At 30.8% G+C, this 18,771-nt stretch overlaps 1 protein-coding gene across 1 annotated transcript; it reads left to right on the top strand.

The window, feature by feature from the left end:
• The first annotated feature begins 6,673 nt into the window (after positions 1 to 6,673).
• On the top strand, positions 6,674 to 8,412 carry LOC101260517 (1-Cys peroxiredoxin A). Its single transcript, XM_004235194.5, has 4 exons — positions 6,674 to 6,854; positions 7,625 to 7,773; positions 7,846 to 7,992; positions 8,062 to 8,412. The coding sequence occupies exons 1-4, from the start codon at positions 6,737 to 6,739 to the stop codon at positions 8,305 to 8,307; spliced, it is 660 nt and encodes a 219-aa protein (XP_004235242.1). The 5' UTR covers positions 6,674 to 6,736; the 3' UTR covers positions 8,308 to 8,412.
• Positions 8,413 to 18,771: the final 10,359 nt, after the last annotated feature.

An 18,771-nucleotide genomic window follows, 5' to 3' on the forward strand; every position in this document is an offset into this window, starting at 1 on the left:
TACTTGTAGTTATGACCGCTTGACCTAAATTAATTGATGTCCTCACCTGATACTGGAACAACGAAAAATGGTATTTCATTTTGGGGACAGCGAAAATTACTCCAACGATTGATGAAATTCGAGATGCCAAATGTTAGTACGGAGATATAGAGATGAGTCAGGAAGATGAAAATATTTTGATTCCTAACAAGCAAATCGACCAAGAGATCATTGAATACCTATAATTGAGACCTAAACACGACTACTGAGTTTCAGATCAAGTATCCCTTCAGTGACCTTTTTGATCGGTTTGGGCATATGAATAACTATATAACTTTTAACCATGAGTTCTAATCATTTAGAGAATGAGATGAAATATGACTTTTAATGTTTGTCATCGCTTTGTTGCGCATCATTGTCTTAAGGTACGAGTCTAACCATTAAAACTCGAATGGTCATGCTCGCTAATACCGCTGAAGTATTACAAAAGAAAAAAGGGGAAATTACATAATTGTGACAAGGAGCAAACTAATTATTATACCGATAAGAGAGTATACGGATAATGTTAAATAGAGTGTATTGGTAATATTTGCATTCATAATGCAACTTGTAGTATTAATGCATGAATTAATTATACATAAAATATTTTTTTTATGCATTGTTTAGTTAGATGTATTAAAAACAGCATGCGTTGCATACAAATATTTATTTACAAAGATATCCTTTACAATTATAATGAATAATACTTAAAAGAGTATTTGAGGGGCCATGAAATCTTTAACCGTGCTAATATATGTATTAAAAATCCTTTCATGACCAATACCTAAAAATTTTAATATTAGTAGTACACACCTTTTTTTTTTGTAACTAAACTTGATTTCATTACCAAAGTGACCATGACCGCCCCCCTCCCCCCTCTTTTTGTAACCAAACTTGATTTGTTTACCAAAGTGACCATGAAAGTAGGGCTGCATATCAATCGATTCAGTTCGATTTTGAACATTATCGATTATCGATTTGTAGACTAGATAAATCGTTAAATAATCTTCAAGTTATCGTTAATCAATTATCAGCAGGTTATTGATTCTTACCGGTTTGATTATCGAGTTAACCGTTTATATATCATACAATTTTTTAAAATAAAAACCACATGAAGAACTGATCAAGGTCATTATCAAACATGCAAATAGTCCTCGATCAATTTTTGTCAGAAAGTCTTGCAACCCCTATCGTCTCTCTCTTTTTTTTACTTGCTAACAAATGTTGAGGGGCAAATCATGTATAGCAGTATAGCACAAAGCCACAAACTGAAACACAAACAGAAAATAATGGGGAAAAATGAAGGAAGAATATGATTCATCACAAAGCCATAAATTAAAACATAAATAGATAGTACACGATCCATCACAACTTTTTTTTACATGAAACAAGTCCCTGAAAGAGGAGATGTGTGTACTAAGAAATTGAGAGACAAGAACCAAGATACAAGAGGAATGTATCATATTAGATCATATTCTTGAATCGAACTCTCACAGTTCCTTAGAGTTCACACTAAGGCTTACCAGTATGCATTTACGCTCACCCAACTCTCAAGACAACACAACACAACACTTTCTACTAGCCAAGACTCACACAACAAGAACATTCATAAAGCTTGGCGACTGGCATCACCCAACTCTCAATGCAACACAACACCTGCAAGGCCTAGTTGTGAACAACACTTGTATAATTACAAGTGAGCAGTGAACAATCAAGAACAAACACTCAACAGTCAGCACAACAGCAAGCCAGTAACTTTCATAGTCTCATATCCTCACACAATATCACAATTCATCCACTTAATAGTTAATACCTAACCGCCAACAGTCACAACAATCGACACTCAACACAAGAAGAGTAAGACTCGAAGTCTCGAGCTTCTAACTTCTGAAATTTGAGCTTGTTCACGTTTCACCTATTAGACAACCAACAAATGAAATTTAAAGGAGGAAATTTTAGACAGTTATGCAGAACAAACTGTTAAAAATGAACTCTACCATTGCGAAAATCATCCATTAGACCAGAATATAGTACACAAATGCACTGAATTCGTATTTGAATCCAACTAGACAACAATATGCACTTCTTTAGAGTAACCGAAGCTTGACAATCGACTAACAATCCAATATTTTTTTTTTTTAAACTTTGAATAACGAAAATAGACATACATGAATCATTATGATAAATGGAACGAATAAAAACATTACAGGCTTAAGGACTGAGCTGCCATCGTTAGTCGTTACATTGCAAGTTGTGTCCTCGCCTTAGTGACTGGAGTAGTCGACGCCTCGCCGAATGCCTGAGCGACTGGAGTCAAATCGTGACTCGTTGGTTAGTCATCACCTCGCTTGAGTTTGGAAATTGGAGATACTTTGGAGTGTGGAATTTGGAGAAACGAGGGGAGCAGCGAGAAGTCGAGATGAAGACTGAAGAGTTTTCTAACCTAAGTCCCTAGCTGAGAAATTAGAAATTAGGGAGAAAAAGTAACGGGTCTTATCGAAGTATCGGGTACCTGAGTTTTTTTCCTTCCCAACTCGATTCCGAACTGTTAATCCAATAAAAAAAATACTGAATCGATCCAAACCAATTATCCAATATCCTGACCTATTAGCTCAATAAATAAAAAATTGATTCAAATTAATGATTTGACCCGATTTTTGCACAGGTTTACATGAAAGAGTACAAATAAAAGAAGGATTATTGGACATTATGTCCCAACATCCTCCTGGCAATATAAACAATGTAACTGGATACTGATTGTGGTTCTTTAGAATGGGTAATAGGGCATTGGATTGATTGGATTAACCGACTATTCTAAATGGGGTGGAATATTGGATTAAAAATAAGAAATAGGATGATAGTTTTAAAAAATTCTGATAATTTGGGTCAATTGTGGGAATTTCATCAAATGATGGATAATTTTGATGAAATTAGTATTGAAAGGGGTAAAATTAACTTTTTTTTTTAAATTGTTGTTTTTCCAAAAAAAAAAATGTAATTTAAAATTGGAGGAGAGTTTTGAAAAATGTTTTCATTAATTTTTGAACGGAAGTCATTTTCCTTAATTTTGAGGAAAATGAGTTGATTGAAAAACATTTTCCAAAACTTTTATTCCAACTAAACATGAGAAAATTGAAAAACATTTTTCAAAAAATATTTTCGTTCATACCAAATATAATCTAAATAAAACTTAATTATTTTATTAGATAAACTTTAAAATTGAATGACCTTTTAAGATATTAACTGAAATTTTCTTCAACTTATAATATAATTAATCTAATCAAGTAATATGCAAGATTACGAAAGAATGAATGGCAAAAACATTAGCTTGACAAACAGAAGTTCACAGTGAGCACATCAGTGTAGCAAATGAACTAATTAATTAGCACATCATCATAAAAAATTAATGCACAAATAACATACTAACAAAGAAAGTAAAAAATTTCTATAATATATAATAACGTTAAAGAAAATCCAAACCACTTAATACTCTTGTTTAAATACACAAATAAAATTAAAGCACAACCATTATGAAAATCAAAGCAAACCGTACCAAAGACAATAACATATACAAATATTTGACCCAATAGAATTTATTTAGGATTAATTTTTTTTAAAAAAATAATAACTTATTTTAGATAATTTTTTTTTAATTATTATCATTTATAGTAATATATAACAATATTAATAGTAACATATAACAATATTAATATTAAATTTTTCTCTCTCGCCTCTTTTTCTTTTTTCTATCTCAACTTTTAAATTTTTCTCTTTCTCGCTCCTTTCTTTTAGTTGTTATTTCTCTCTACTTTCTTTTTCTTTTTTTCTTTTTCGTTTCTTTTTGCTGCTAGTTTTCCTTTCTGTCTTTTGCTTTCTTTTTTTGGTCTTTATTTCTCTATTTTTCAAGGTACATTAGTCAATAATTCATAGGATCAATAAAATTTATATCAATAATTAATTAATTAATCAATTAAAAAATAATTTAATCGTAACAAATGAAGAGACATGATAAATTGCAAAATAAAAAAACTTGAATTAAAAATGTATACACACATTAAAATTGAATTAGAATAGAACTATACATGAATGCAAAATGTTGCAAATGAAAAAGCATTCTATGTCTGTAAACTGAATGAATTTGTAATAATAATAAATTTAACAAGTAATTCAATCATAAAAAATCAACAAATAAACTGCAAAATAAATTAAAAGTGTATTGCACAAACATTAAAGTTGCATTGGAAGAGAGAATTAAGCATGAATAAAAAACGTAACCAATGAAAGAGTAGACAATGGTTTATAGAGTAAATTAAACTTTTATCAATAATGAATTAAACAAGTAATCTGCTAGTAACAAATAAATCAAAAAATTGCAAAATGCATTAAATTGCTTTCAAATTGTATTACATAATATTAAAGTTGAATTAGAAGAGAGAATTAAGAATGAATGAGAAATGTAACTAACGAAAGACAAGACGACGATCTATAAACTGAATTAAACTCAATGATTCATGAATAAAACTTATATATCATATATATCTTATAAATTATCTTTCTTTTATCATTGAGAAAACGAGTGATGGTTGTAATATGCATTGAAAATGTATTGTGTATATCTTATATATGTATCATAGTGTGTTACCTAAATTATTCTTGTTGTTATCGGTAAGAAATGAGTGAAGTGTGCAATACGTATTATAAATATATTATTCATGAATAAAACAAGTACTATATGTGTCTTATAAATTACTTTTGATTTATACCACTAAGTGTAATATGTATTAAAATTATTATGCATATATTATAAGTGTGCATAAATAAACTGCAAAATGAATTAACTTATTAAAAGTACATTATACAAATATTAAATATGAATTAAGCATACATAAAAAATGTAACTAATGAAACACTAGATAGAGTGAATTAAACTTATATCAATAGTGAATTAAAGAAGTAATCTAATAGTAACAAATAATAAACTACAAAATGAATTAATTTTGCATTAAAAGTGTATTACAATATTAAAAGTTGAATTAGAAGAGAAAATTAACAATAAATGAAAGACGTAACTAACAAAAGACAAGACAATAATCTATAGATTGAATTAAACTTGTATATCCTCTGTCCCTATTTAGTTGTCCACTTTAGAAGGGAAAAACATATTAAGACACAAATTATCATCATAGGTTAGTTACAATTTTACCTTTAACTTAAAAGATTATGTAACTCCCTGAGTATAATAAGTGTATTTTCTAGTTCCAAAAAGCATGCATTACAACTTAGTAGTACTAGAAATTTTCTAGAATTAAATAAGGGCATATTAGGAAAAAAATTATTGTCCTTTCTTGATTTGTTAAAATGAACAAATAAATAGGGATAGATATAAAAGGAAATATGGACAAGTAAATAGGGACAGAGAGAGTATTATTTATGAATAAAAGGTGTATTATATATGTCTTATACATTATTTTGATTTGTATCACTAAGAACATGAGTGATGTTTGCAATATGTACTACAAATGTATTGTGCATATGTTATAAATTATTTTGATTTGTATCACTAAGAATATGAGTGATATTTGTAATACATATTACAAATGTATTGTGCATATGTTATAAATATATTACAAGTGTGTTACTTAAATTATTTGATTGATATCACAAGAAAAGGAGTGAAGTTTGTAATATGTATCATAAAGTATTGTTCGAGATTTTAATACAATTCTAATACAATTATGAAACATATCTAATATAACTTTAATACAATTGCGATACAGTTTCATAAATTTCATGTTATCAAGTTTCAATCTAAAATTTCTCCTACAATCAATTATAAACTTAATCAAATCCTCTTAAAATTAAGATATAAACTCTAAAACGATATTTTTTAAAATTATTTATAAAAATAATTTGTCCAAATTAATCACAAATTCGTAAAGTTCAAATAATGAATTCAAAATTTAAAATTTTATAATGACCATCAATTAATGATGAACTCTTATTTCTATATTTTTAAAAATTTAAAGTTCTATTTGAGAATATGATATAGTATAAATATTTGACTTTTCTCTTTCTCTTCTCATCGTGTTTTTAAGTAAAAATAATGAAATATGAGCAAAAGTTATTTAAAAAAAGTTATTTAAGTGAAATTTAAAGAAGAAGAATAAAAAAATTAAAAAAAAAGAAAGGAGGAAGATAAATAATGAGAGGAAAGAGAGGAAGAAGAAAAAGTATAAAAAGAAGAATAGAACGAATAGAAAAAAGGCTGAGAAAAAAGCGATATAATTTCATAATTTTTTAAAGTATTATATTTAATTAAAAAAATTATATTATCATAAATAATAAATATTGTTATAATATTAATATATATATGAATTTTTTTATTTTATTTTATCAGAGATGATAGAAATGTATTTGGAGGGATAGGAATATAGAACAATGATACATTATAAAAAAATATTAGATCGAAAAGATGCCATATAAAGTGGTAACAGGTAGTTGTTGTGTGTTATAAGTTGTATTCAAATATTGCAGGTAAGTAAGAAGATACAAAATTGGACATACGTGGAAGCAGGAGAATGAAGTGGCAAATTGCAAAAGCCACGTTCTCTTCATGCAACAATGTTTCAACATCCTTTAAATCACGCTTATTCCTCTTATCATTTTCCACACACAAAAAAAATATTTTGATTTGAAAAGAGAAAGAATAAAAATAAAAATGCCAGGCCTTACTATTGGAGATGATCTTCCTAATCTTCAAGTAGAAACGAACCATGGAAAGATGAAACTTCATGACTATGTTGGCGATAGCTACACCATTCTATTTTCTCATCCAGGTTAATTTATTTTAATTTTTATGCACCACCTATAGTAATTTTTTTTATACCTATACTATATTAATGATTAAAATAAGTTACTTTCCCTCTTCTTTATTTTATTTATATAAACTCTCCTTGATGGTGATATGACATATTGCTTTCTTATTTTAAAATTTTGAAAGTTATTTTTTATTTCCCATTCATAAAAGAAAGAAGTATTAATTGGAGCTAGGTGGTTGCGATAGTATCAGTGGCCTTAGATATTTTTTCAAGCGGTGTCACCTATTATATATATATATATATATATATATACATATATTCCAAAAGGTAAAAAAGAAAATATATATTAACTTAAATTTTCATTTTTAAATAATATCATTAAAAATAATGGAGTTAAATATTTTTTTTATAAATATATATGAATAGAAACACTGTTGGGGATTCAAACTCATGTCCCTTAGTAATAACAATTAACTAAGGACTATCTGCGCCACACATATACTTGTGTAAATATTTAACACTTTGTACTATGTGATCATTGATATTTTTTTGTTTTAATTAAATTAAATATATATTTTTCTAACGCAAAGTCGTGTCCCGTGACACACTTCCGTTAGTGAGGTAGGGTAAGAAAAAAAAAAAATCTAAAAGCTTTAAAAAATAAATATATATTATTTTTTTTTGGGAAGGGGCTAGGGGAAAAATATTTTATTTTTATAGAACAGATTTTTTTAAAATTTTTTTTGGGGTTGTTGTATCTTCCTAATGTGGTGTTTGGATGCATGCAGGTGATTTTACTCCAGTATGCACGACGGAGCTAGCTATGATGGCTGCTTATGCTAACAAGTTCGCTGAGAGAGGAGTTAAACTTCTGGGACTTTCTTGTGATGATGTTCAGTCTCACAATGAATGGATCAAGGATATTGAAGCTTATAATGTACCTACACTCACAGTTTTAATTTCTTCCTTACAAGTAGCTTCTTTTTTATTAATAATAAATATTTTGCAGAAGGGACACAAAGTGACATACCCAATCATTGCCGATCCGAATAGAGAGTTGATTAAGCAACTCAACATGGTGGATCCTGATGAGATAGATTCCTCTGGCTATAACCTTCCTTCTCGTGCGCTTCACATCGTGGGACCTGACAAAAAGGTATTTGATTGAACTTATTATTATTGATTAGTTCGAAAGTTTCTTAATAGTTTAAACAAATGTGTGTAGATAAAGCTGAGCTTTCTGTATCCAGCAAGCACTGGAAGAAACATGGATGAAGTGTTGAGGGTGGTAGAGTCGCTACAGAAAGCGGCAAAGTACAAAGTTGCAACCCCAGCAAACTGGAAACCGGGAGAACCGGTAGTGATAGCACCGGCTGTATCCAATGAAGAAGCAAAGGAGATGTTTCCACAGGGTTTTGACACTGCCAATCTTCCATCTGGCAAGGGTTACCTCCGCTTCACAAACGTTTAAATATCTTTCTTCCAGCTTTTTACACTCTGTGCACTAGTTATATTTGGACTTTGATGTTCCATATCGCTTCTCTTCGTTATATAATAACAAATAAAGTTTATTGTGTTTTTTGGGCCTTCTCTAAAAATGCATTTCAGTTGCAAAATGCTATATCTAAATAAAGTACATGCCACAAATAGATTATTCGATACTGTAGTAGTGGTGAGATACATCAAGCATCTAATCATCGGTACACGCTTGTTGCCTTGAATTTTCATACATAAAAGAGAAATAATGATAAAATCAGTTCCTTTATTTTTATCTTTAATCTAAAGAGTGCCTTCAGATTTGTACAAAGTCAAGTCTCAACGCATGATCTTCAATTCTGCTATATCAACTCTTGAAACTTGCTTTAGGCGATAAAAGCCTTTAATAATAGAAACAATTTTTTTCTTTTCCTTGGTTAACGAAATCTTCGTGTTATTTTAATCTTTAACTTCTCGTCATAATTTAATTGTCGTAATTGGCACCCGTATTACCCTTTCGGTGGCAGAATCATTATACAATTTGAATCAACAAATTTTATGAAAATTAAGACATTTAATGATACAGAAATAGGTTAAAAAAGGAAATAGGTTCAAAATGCAGAAATTATATAGAGTTTCAATAAAAATGCAGAAATTATATAGAGTTTCAATAAACACCAAAGGTTCAAATAACCAATTAATGCGAAATAATAATTTCTAGAACTCAAAAGTCATTGTACTAAAATTTCACTCTAATGACAAGTCTAAAGGTGTACAACTCGAAATTAAAGAACAACTCAAGCAATAGTCTGAGTCCGAAAATAGTGAACTTAAACAAGAAAGATCTATGGCAATATGAAAGAACTGACTCACTCTTAAATTCGATCACACTCAATAATCACCTAGCTGAAGTCTATCAATAGCCGCATGAAGATGTCATGTACTCAACAAAAAAATAAGTAAGTGCACTTTCAATACACAACCATCGTGTACTAGTACACAATCTATATCAGAATCACAACAAGGTAGACAAGTGACAGTATGAGTAGACGGTGCTCTTCTCTTTCCAGGTTCATAATCGGTGCTATTGAATCTACAGTTAAATCGCCAATTTTTTGAAAAAGAGTTTCGACCCTATCTTTCTTCTCCAGTTGATAATGCATATTGAACTTCAACCAATCTCACTTACTCAAGAACTGCCTTCTGATAGACTAGCTTCCCCCGGGCTACCATCCTTGCGGTCCATTTCGAGTTGGCCCATTCCCCTTCGACCGATCGTAAAAAGAGAAGAACTGAGTATGCTATGCGCAGACTGACTTGCTGCTTGTTTTCTTTGAGGAATTTTGGAGTGAAGGGATATATATATATATATACACACACACACACACACGATTATCATTTCAGAAGCAATACATGATTTCACAATCTCAATAACAAGTAGATATAATAAATAAATGGTTCTCTCAGAATGCAATTTAATGGGTTACTCATAAAACTCATATCCAAACTATTAGCATATCAATATGTGGTATTCAATTCAATATTTATGTCGAAATGTGGTAAACGATTCCATATTTATGTCAGAACGTGACAACCAATTCCATATTTATGTCAGATTGTGGTAATTGATGTCCCATAGTTATGCCAAAATGTGGAAATCGATTTTAATGAGTGTGTCGGAATGCAACACCAGATTTATTCAACAAATCACAGTCACAATCACTATTTATATTCTCACAATCATACAACAAGAGGTGATTCGTTCATACTTATTTACAGTAGGTGTGATCAATAGGCTTCATTCATATACATGCACATATTACAATGAAACAATTACTAACATACATCACACAAAACATGAAATTAAAATCATCACTTACCTCTTATCCAAGATTGAATCCCCTTATAAAGGAATCTGGACTTTTTCTTTTCAGATTTTTTTCCGCTTGTTCTAGGTCTACAAACAACAATTTATACGCAAGGATAAATAAATCAAGGTCTAATTATTCGGATTATAACAAACTCAATAACCCTAGACCAAACCCTTGATCCCCATATCGGCCTAGATTAGGGGTTTTCCACCGTAATTTTCAGATCAAACCTTCCCCCATCGATAATTACCCATTAATTAGGTTACGTCCTACGGATCAAAAAACGTGTTCAAGGAGTTAAAGTATTACATTTAGCTTAAAGAATGATGAAAAACAATCAAGAACTCGTCTGGGATCATCTCCTAGCTCTCAAAGTCAAAAAGTGCAGAACAAAATATTTTTGGGATTTTATTTTTGATTTAAGTCGCGTCTTTTCTGCTACCGCAGAACCCATCCCGCTACAGCGAATTCATCTCTTTACAACGGCATGCACGGAGAGAGAATGTTGGAATTTGAATTCCAAGCCTCATTTCACAACACAACATCATCCTATAACACTCAAGAAATACTCGTTCATGCGAAGATTAGTTTTGGAAGTTCTACTCGTTTATGCTAAGATTAGTTTGGAAGTTCTACTCACACAAATTTAATTTTCTAAAGTCGCACGAGTTCCTTAACGTCTTAGGTATCCACTCGTGTAATCAAATTCATTAATAGATCTCTCATTTGTTATCAGATTTTTCCTAATCTCACTAACTCCGATTTTGTACAAATCTGGACTAGACTAAGAAATCTTAAGTTACTACGGAAGTATGCTGGCCCTATTTGTTTCCCCATTTGCTTTTCCCTAACAACGCAGATCAGGTCGTTACAAGTTCTTCCAATGGTACACCATCAAAAAGGCAGAATTCACATATAGTTAAAACACTTTTTAGCTTTTTTATATTATAATTACTAGTAATAGTCTAAATGGTATTCAATCGGGCTACTGAAGCAAAGGTGTTCCGAATATTCAGCACCTAATATATGTACCTATTCCTTTGACACATGCTAAGCCTTGTATTTACTAATAGAGTCATAAAAAATTAAGCATGGTTCTAAAGACTCATCTATGTAGTAAAAACTTGTGTTAGACTTTAGTATAACTTAAAATATAGCTTCCGCATTTAATGTTTTGTATGAAGGGTTCTCTTGTGTTGAGCTATTATGATTTAGGTTTCTTTAGCTTTATTGTTGATTTCATATTGTATATCTTTATCTTACGTCATTACTTACGTCAAGTGGCTTGTTTAGGGCCTTTCAAAATTTTATTTACCATGTCACATCTAAGATGCACCTTGGGTTATGATTTGCTAGGCTATCAATTGCTTTACAATTCAAAGGATTTATTTCTTCTCTAACAATATGTTTGGATCATTGTTATTCATTGTATTGTATTGTATCGTTACTATACTTACAATGTTTTGTTTTGTTTGTAACTTAAAATTTATTGTACTATATTGTTAAATTTCATTGTTACGTAACAATGGAAATCCCTATTTATGGAACAACCAATTTGGTGTGTTCCCATTGTTATTTAATTTTTTTTCCAATTATATCTTTACATAATATTTCAAGATACTATTTTACCCTTTACCTTACTTATTTAAATCTAGTCAAAGCTCCTACATAAGAATAATTAAGGATATTTAAGTAAATTTATAAATTACAATACAATACGATACAATCAAACCAAACAATTTAAATGTTACTAAACAATAACAAACAATACATCTAACCAACCATTGTATCTACCATACAATACATTACAATAAAGTACAATACAATACGATACATTATGAAACAATGATCCAAACAAAGTGTAAATGACTATTCTCTTTTTTATAAAAATTATCTTATTATGATCATAGCCATATATGTTGATGATATCATTAACTGTCAGCATCACTCAGTGTGTTTCTTGATGATGAATTTAAAGTCAAAGATTTGGGTCACCTACACTACTTCTCTGGGTTTGAAATCTTTAGGAAAGATCATGGTTTCATTATCACTCAACACAAATTCACTATTGAGTTACTAAATTCTTTGAATTGTTTCAAGGAATCAAAATGGTTAATTATTAATGGGATTTCATCATTGCTCTTAGATTCCATTATTTTTGTCTACTTTACAACTCTTTTCCTGTTATGATTATTCAAGGAAAATTAAGGACCAATATTTACCCTTTTCTTTTGTTTCTATAGTTCGAGAAGCCTCAAGTTTGGTGTGCTAAATTTTTGTGGATTGACAGATCCTAGACTATAATACGTGTTCTTGACTTATAATTAATTATAAATTCTATATAATTACCTCAAGGTCTTTGTTGATTGTTTGTACAGAAATAGTCCCCAAGGAGAGTTTCTGAATAGCCTCAAAGATCGTGTAAGTCCTTTCAATGATTCTGTTTTGATTCCTTAAATATATTTAAAAAAATGTAACAATTGGTTAGTTATCGTTAAAATATTATTGTTTTAGTGTTATTTTACCAAAAAGAGTTCAGATATTAATTGGAATGATTGTTTATTTAGATTCAACATCAAATCGCCGTTGCACGCTGTGATTCAGCAACATCAATTGTCGCCAAAAAGGTTTGCCTTACTCTTGACATTCTAACAACGTTTGCAAATATTCTATGGATACTCATTATAACAGCTGCTATATCGAAACCCTCAACACATATTCTCCATCAGAGTTTAAAGCACTTTGTGATAGACTTTGCTAATGAAACAAACGAATGTTAATCCTTTCTGAAAATTGGAATTGGGCTTCAGAAGAAATTACTAATAAAAGGGAAAAGAACACTTATATCTTTAAAAAAGTAATAATTTAGTTTTTACCGCTATTCAGTCGCTATTTTAGATCCCAATATTTTATCCAATAATTTTGCGACCAGTTTATTTTACCGTAGCTAATCCATCGTTATTAGCGACGAAATATTGTTTGTCGCTACAATTCGTCACTAAATACTGTTTTTTTTTAGAAGATATTGATTTATCAGTTATTGGTTTATCAATTTTTTATCATTCTCGGTTCGGTTATCCAATTAATCGTTAAGACTTGACACAAAAAAATATTGAAAATCACTTAGAAACAAGGTGATAAACCTAATAAATCATGCACATGAGTTCACAAGTTACCTCTTGCTCAAAAGCAAATACTTTTTTATTGTAGAATAACAAGTACTGTTTGAGACAACAAAAAATAAAAGTAGGAAACCCAATTCTAAGTCAAACATTTTATGGTGTATTATCATTATTTAATTTCCTATCGGGTTATCGGTTAACCCGTTAAGAAAAGAACTTCAAACCATTTAGAACCGCTAACTTGATAACAAAAAAAATTAAAACCGTTATCAAAATCGCTAAACCAATAACCTATATTGATAAATCAATAACTTTTTTTTTTCGAGTTATCGATTTCGGTTCGATTTTGAAAAGTCCTTATAACTTTAATAAATTATCTCCAAATTGTTTCTCATTTATTTCTTAAAAATAGAATCCAGTCCTATATGATGTCGTTTAAGTATCAATATATCAACGAAGTAACACAAAGAATTAAGCTCAATTCTATATTATATCAAAATAGCAAGTATCGATGCGGATTAACTCATAGTAGTGATGTTGACATCATGCGAAGGAGATATTGGAGTAAGCTGATAAATAATTTGGGTTATGGATCCTTTAATTAAGGATAATAATTTGGGTTGTGTCCAAATTGAATAAATAATTTTCACAACTGAATCTATTTTGTGTAGGTTTTTCCCTTTGAAAAATGAATTTTAAAATTGTTTTGTTCGTAGTTGAATCCATTTCCGTTTTCTACTTTTTTATCTTGTTTTGGTTTTGGATGCTGGAGAATAATCAATTTTAAGAAGATTTTTTTAATTTTTGAGAAGGAAAATAATGCTTTCTAGATGAATATGATAATGGTGAAGAAGGGGATGAGGTGGCTAAGGATAAGAGAGAAAGAGAAGGGTGGATGGTGGTGGTAGAGATGGGCGCGGTAGAAATGGTGATGGTATTGAAAAAAGATATGATCAAAGAAGAAAGAAGAAGACAGAGATAAAACGTATATAGCTAAAAATGTTAGTTCATGCACGGAATAGGTGTACATTGTTGGGTTTTAGCAAGTGCGAATGGGAAAAGAAAAGAAAGAATATGAAAAGTGAGGGAACTACTTTGGAGGGAAAATGAAAAGTCATTTGCAAAATGCAAATGAAAAGTCATTTGCAAAATGCAAATGAAAAGTCATTTCTCCCATATCGGCAAAAGAAATGGAAATTGTTGTCCTTATAGAAGGAAACACTTCCATTACTTCTTAAAAGAGATAAGAAGAAGATGCCCCTCGCGCCGTCGTCGTCGCTCGACTGATAAATTTTTTGGACAAAATTTATTTAATCAGTTTTTGTTAAATCAAATAAATCCTGTTAATATTATCTCTTATAAATTTGCGGGTAACGGTAACATTCCGAAAAGTTGTTACTTTTTCGAAAAGTCGTTACTTTCCAAAAAGTAGTTATTTTCCTAACAGACACATTTTTTCGAAAAGTTGTTATTTTTTCCAAAAGACACAACTTTCTTGATAAAATGGGTCTGAACAGATTTCACTGAACATACATGTTCTTTGCTGAAAATGGCTATAAAAGGAAGTCAATTTTTGATTTTTCAAACACTGAAAATTTTTCTTTCTCTGCATTTATTTTTCTCTCAAACAAAAATCAAAGTGTCGATCGACTGAGTCTGTGTGACTTGTTGTTGTTCTTAAGTTCGTTGAAGTTAAAGAAATTTGAGGTACCGCTATTTCTTTAACAGGTTTAATCCGTTTTATCTTGGGAGAAATTAATCCATAACCTTGGGTACAGTGAGGGGATTAAATTTCTTAAAGACACACAGTAGTTTCTGTGGACTCGGATTATTTCTTGTATTTTATATTTTTTTTTCTGCTTCATCTTATTTCTGTTTCCGTTTATTAACTTTATAAATACAGGTTATTGTAAGTATAACAATCTAATAACAATCTTAAGAAATTTACATAGTTTCTTTATTTGAGGTTTCTGGAGATTAAAACCTTTATGGTTTTCTACTCTGCTTGAATTTTTAAAATTCATTCGATTAACGATTAAAAGAACATAAAAACTTTATCGTTAAATCAGAAACAGTTTGTGTAAAGATTTGTTCTTTACTGTTAGTATTTTAAATACTTAATTTATCTGCTATTTGTGACAGAAAAAATGACTAATTCAAGTCAAACAAATGTTGAAATAGTAAGTGCTGCAACAACAACGGTTGCACATAATCGTTCAAATGCTGCCTTAGCACCGGCTGAGAATCCTGCAAAGTTTTCTGGAGTCGACTTTAAGAGTTGGCAGCAAATGATGTTCTTCTATCTCACTACGTTGAGTCTGCAGAAGTTCATCAATGAGAATGTTCCTGTTATGTCAGATGAAACTCCGGCTGATGAACGATTCTTGGTAACAGAAGCATGGACACACTCAAATTTTTTGTGTAAAAATTATATTTTGAGTGGTCTGCAAGATGATCTGTACAATGTGTACAACAATGCCAAAACCTCAAAAGAACTCTGGGATGCTTTAGAAAAGAAGTACAAAACAGAAGATGCCGGAATGAAGAAATTCATTGTGGCAAAATTTCTGGACTATAAGATGATAGACAGTAAGACTGTCGTCACCCAAGTTCAAGAATTGTAGGTCATAATCCATAATCTCCTTGCTGAAGGTATAAATTTATTTAATGCCTATGTTAGAAATATTAAGTTTTCCCTTAATACTCACATAACCTTTAATGTAGGATTGATTGTGAATGATGATTTTCAAGGGGCTGCAATTATTGAAAAGTTACCTCCATTGTGGAAGGACTTTAAAAACTACTTGAAACACAAACGCAAGGAGATGACTGTTGAAGATCTCATAGTAAGGTTGAGAATCGAAGAGGATAATAAGGCTGCAAAAAAGAGGTCACGTGGTAATTCAGCAATATCTGGAGTAAATTTTGTTGAAGAAGATTCCACAAAATTAAAGAAAAGAAAGAAAGCATCTGGTCCAAAAAGCAATCCTCATAAGAAGAAATTCAATGGAAACTGCTTTAATTGTGGTAAACATGGTCATAGGGCTAATGAATGCCGAGGTCCTAAGAAGGACAAAAAAAAGAAAGATCAAGCAAACTTGGCTGAATCCAAAGGAGAAATGGATGATCTCTATGCAATGCTTTCAGAATGTAACTTGGCTGGAAATCCAAGAGAATGGTGGATAGATTCTGGTGCCTCATACCATGTTTGTGCCAACAAAGAATTATTTTCATCATATACTCCAGCACTTACAGATGAAAAATTGTTTATGGCAAACTCCGCTGTTGCAAAGGTGGAAGGAACTGGCAAAGTCCTATTAAAGATGACATCAGGCAAGGTGGTGACTTTGAATAGGGTCTCATATGTTCCAGAATTGAGAAAGAATTTAGTTTCAATTCCAGTTCTGACCAATAATGGATTTAAATGTGTATTTGTTTCAGATAAAGTAGTAGTAAACAAAAATGATATCTATGTAGGAAAAGGCTACCTTAGTGATGGCCTTTTCAAACTCAATGTAATTGCAGTTGATATGAATAAAGATTTTGCTTCTTCTTACTTGCTTGAGTCTAAATGTTTATGGCATGAACGTTTGGGACACATTAATAACAAAACCTTGCGAAAACTGATTAACTTAAATATTTTACCAAAATTTGAGTGCAATAAATCAAAATGTCATATTTGTGTTGAATCTAAGTATGCTAAGCATTCTTATAAATCTGTTGAAAGGAATTCAAATCCTTTAGAATTGATTCACACTGATATTTGTGACATGAAGTCAACACCATCACGTGGTAGGAAAAAGTATTTCATAACTTTTATTGACGATTGCACTAGATATTGTTATGTCTATTTGCTAAATAGTAAGGATGAAACAATAGATGCATTTAGGCAATATAAAACTGAAGTTGAAAATCAGTTAGATAAAAAGATCAAAATGATCAGAAGTGATAGAGGTGGAGAATATGAATCTCCATTTGCAGAAATATGTTTAGAAAATGGAATAATCCATCAAACTACTGCTCCCTACACTCTTCAGTCTAATGGAATTGCAGAAAGAAAAAATCGAACTTTAAAAGAAATGATGAATGCATTACTTATAAGTTCAAGTATACCACAGAACTTGTGGGGGGAAGCTATCCTTACAGCAAATCAGATACTTAACAGAGTGCCTCACTCAAAGACAAAATGTAATTCCATATGAGAAATGGAAAGGTAGAAAACCCAATTTGAAATATTTCAAAGTGTGGGGGTGTCTAGCCAAAGTCCAAGTTCCTATACCTAAGAGGGTAAAAATAGGACCTAAGACTGTGGATTGTGTATTCATTGGATATGCCACAAATAGTAAGGCATGTCGATTTTTGGTTCATAAGTCTGAACATCCGGATATTCATGATAATACGGTAATGGAACCAGATAGTGCTGAATTTTTTGAACATATCTATCCGTATAAAACTAGACTTGAGTCATCTAGTGGGGGATCTAAACAACCCAGAGAAGAACCAAAAGAGAATGAACAAAATGAAGAAAGTCCAAGACGCAGTAAACGTCAAAAGACATCTACTTCATTTGGATCAGATTTTGTAACATTTCTTCTTGAAAGTGAGCCTCAAACATTCAAGGAAGCAATGTTGTCTAGCGACTCAATCTCTTGGAAGCAGGCTGTTAATAGTGAAATTTAATCAATCTTAAGCAATCATACTTGGGAGTTGGTTGATCTTCCTCCAGGGAACAAACCCTTGGGTTCAAAATGGATCTTTAAAAGGAAGATGAAAGACGATGGAACTATTGACAAATATAAAGCAAGACTTGTTGTCAAAGGTTTTAGACAAAAAGAAGGTCTTGATTATTTTGACACATATTCGCCAGTGACTAGGATTACATCAATTCGGATGATAATTGCACTAGCTGCAGTATACGGTCTTGAAATTCATCAAATGGATGTGAAAACAGCCTTCTTAAATGGAGAGCTTGAAGAGCAAATTTACATAGAACAACCTGAGGGTTTTGTAGTTCCTGGTAAAGAAAGAAAGTGTGCAAACTTATTAAGTCACTTTATGGGCTAAAACAAGCACCAAAACAATGGCATGCAAAGTTTGATCAAACCATGTTGTCAAATGGATTTAAGATCAATGAATGTGATAAATGTGTTTACATTAAAGATACTCCAAATCAGGAAGTTATTTTATGCCTATATGTAGATGATATTCTTATAATGAGCAAAGACATTGCTAATATAAAAGCTACAAAGCATATGTTTGCTAGTAACTTTGATATGAAAGATTTAGGAGTTGCTGATGTGATATTAGGAATTAAAATTCTTAAAACTCCTAACGGTCTAGCATTGTCTCAAACTCATTATATTCAAAAGATACTTGAAAAATTCAAATTTTTGAATTTTAAAAGGGCAAAGACTCCAATTGATGTAAATCTTCATCTTTCAAAGAATAAAGGCGAAAGTCAGTCTC

This window comes from Solanum lycopersicum, chromosome 3, assembly GCF_036512215.1.
Source record: "Solanum lycopersicum chromosome 3, SLM_r2.1".
Taxonomy (NCBI): domain Eukaryota; kingdom Viridiplantae; phylum Streptophyta; class Magnoliopsida; order Solanales; family Solanaceae; genus Solanum; species Solanum lycopersicum.

Coding starts and splice junctions, on each gene's coding strand:
- LOC101260517 (XM_004235194.5), top strand. CDS start 6,737: ATGCCAGGCCTTACTATTGGAGATGATCTTCCTAATCTTCAAGTAGAA. Junction 6,855..7,624: donor CATTCTATTTTCTCATCCAG/GTTAATTTATTT, acceptor GGATGCATGCAG/GTGATTTTACTCCAGTATGC. Junction 7,993..8,061: donor TCGTGGGACCTGACAAAAAG/GTATTTGATTGA, acceptor AAATGTGTGTAG/ATAAAGCTGAGCTTTCTGTA.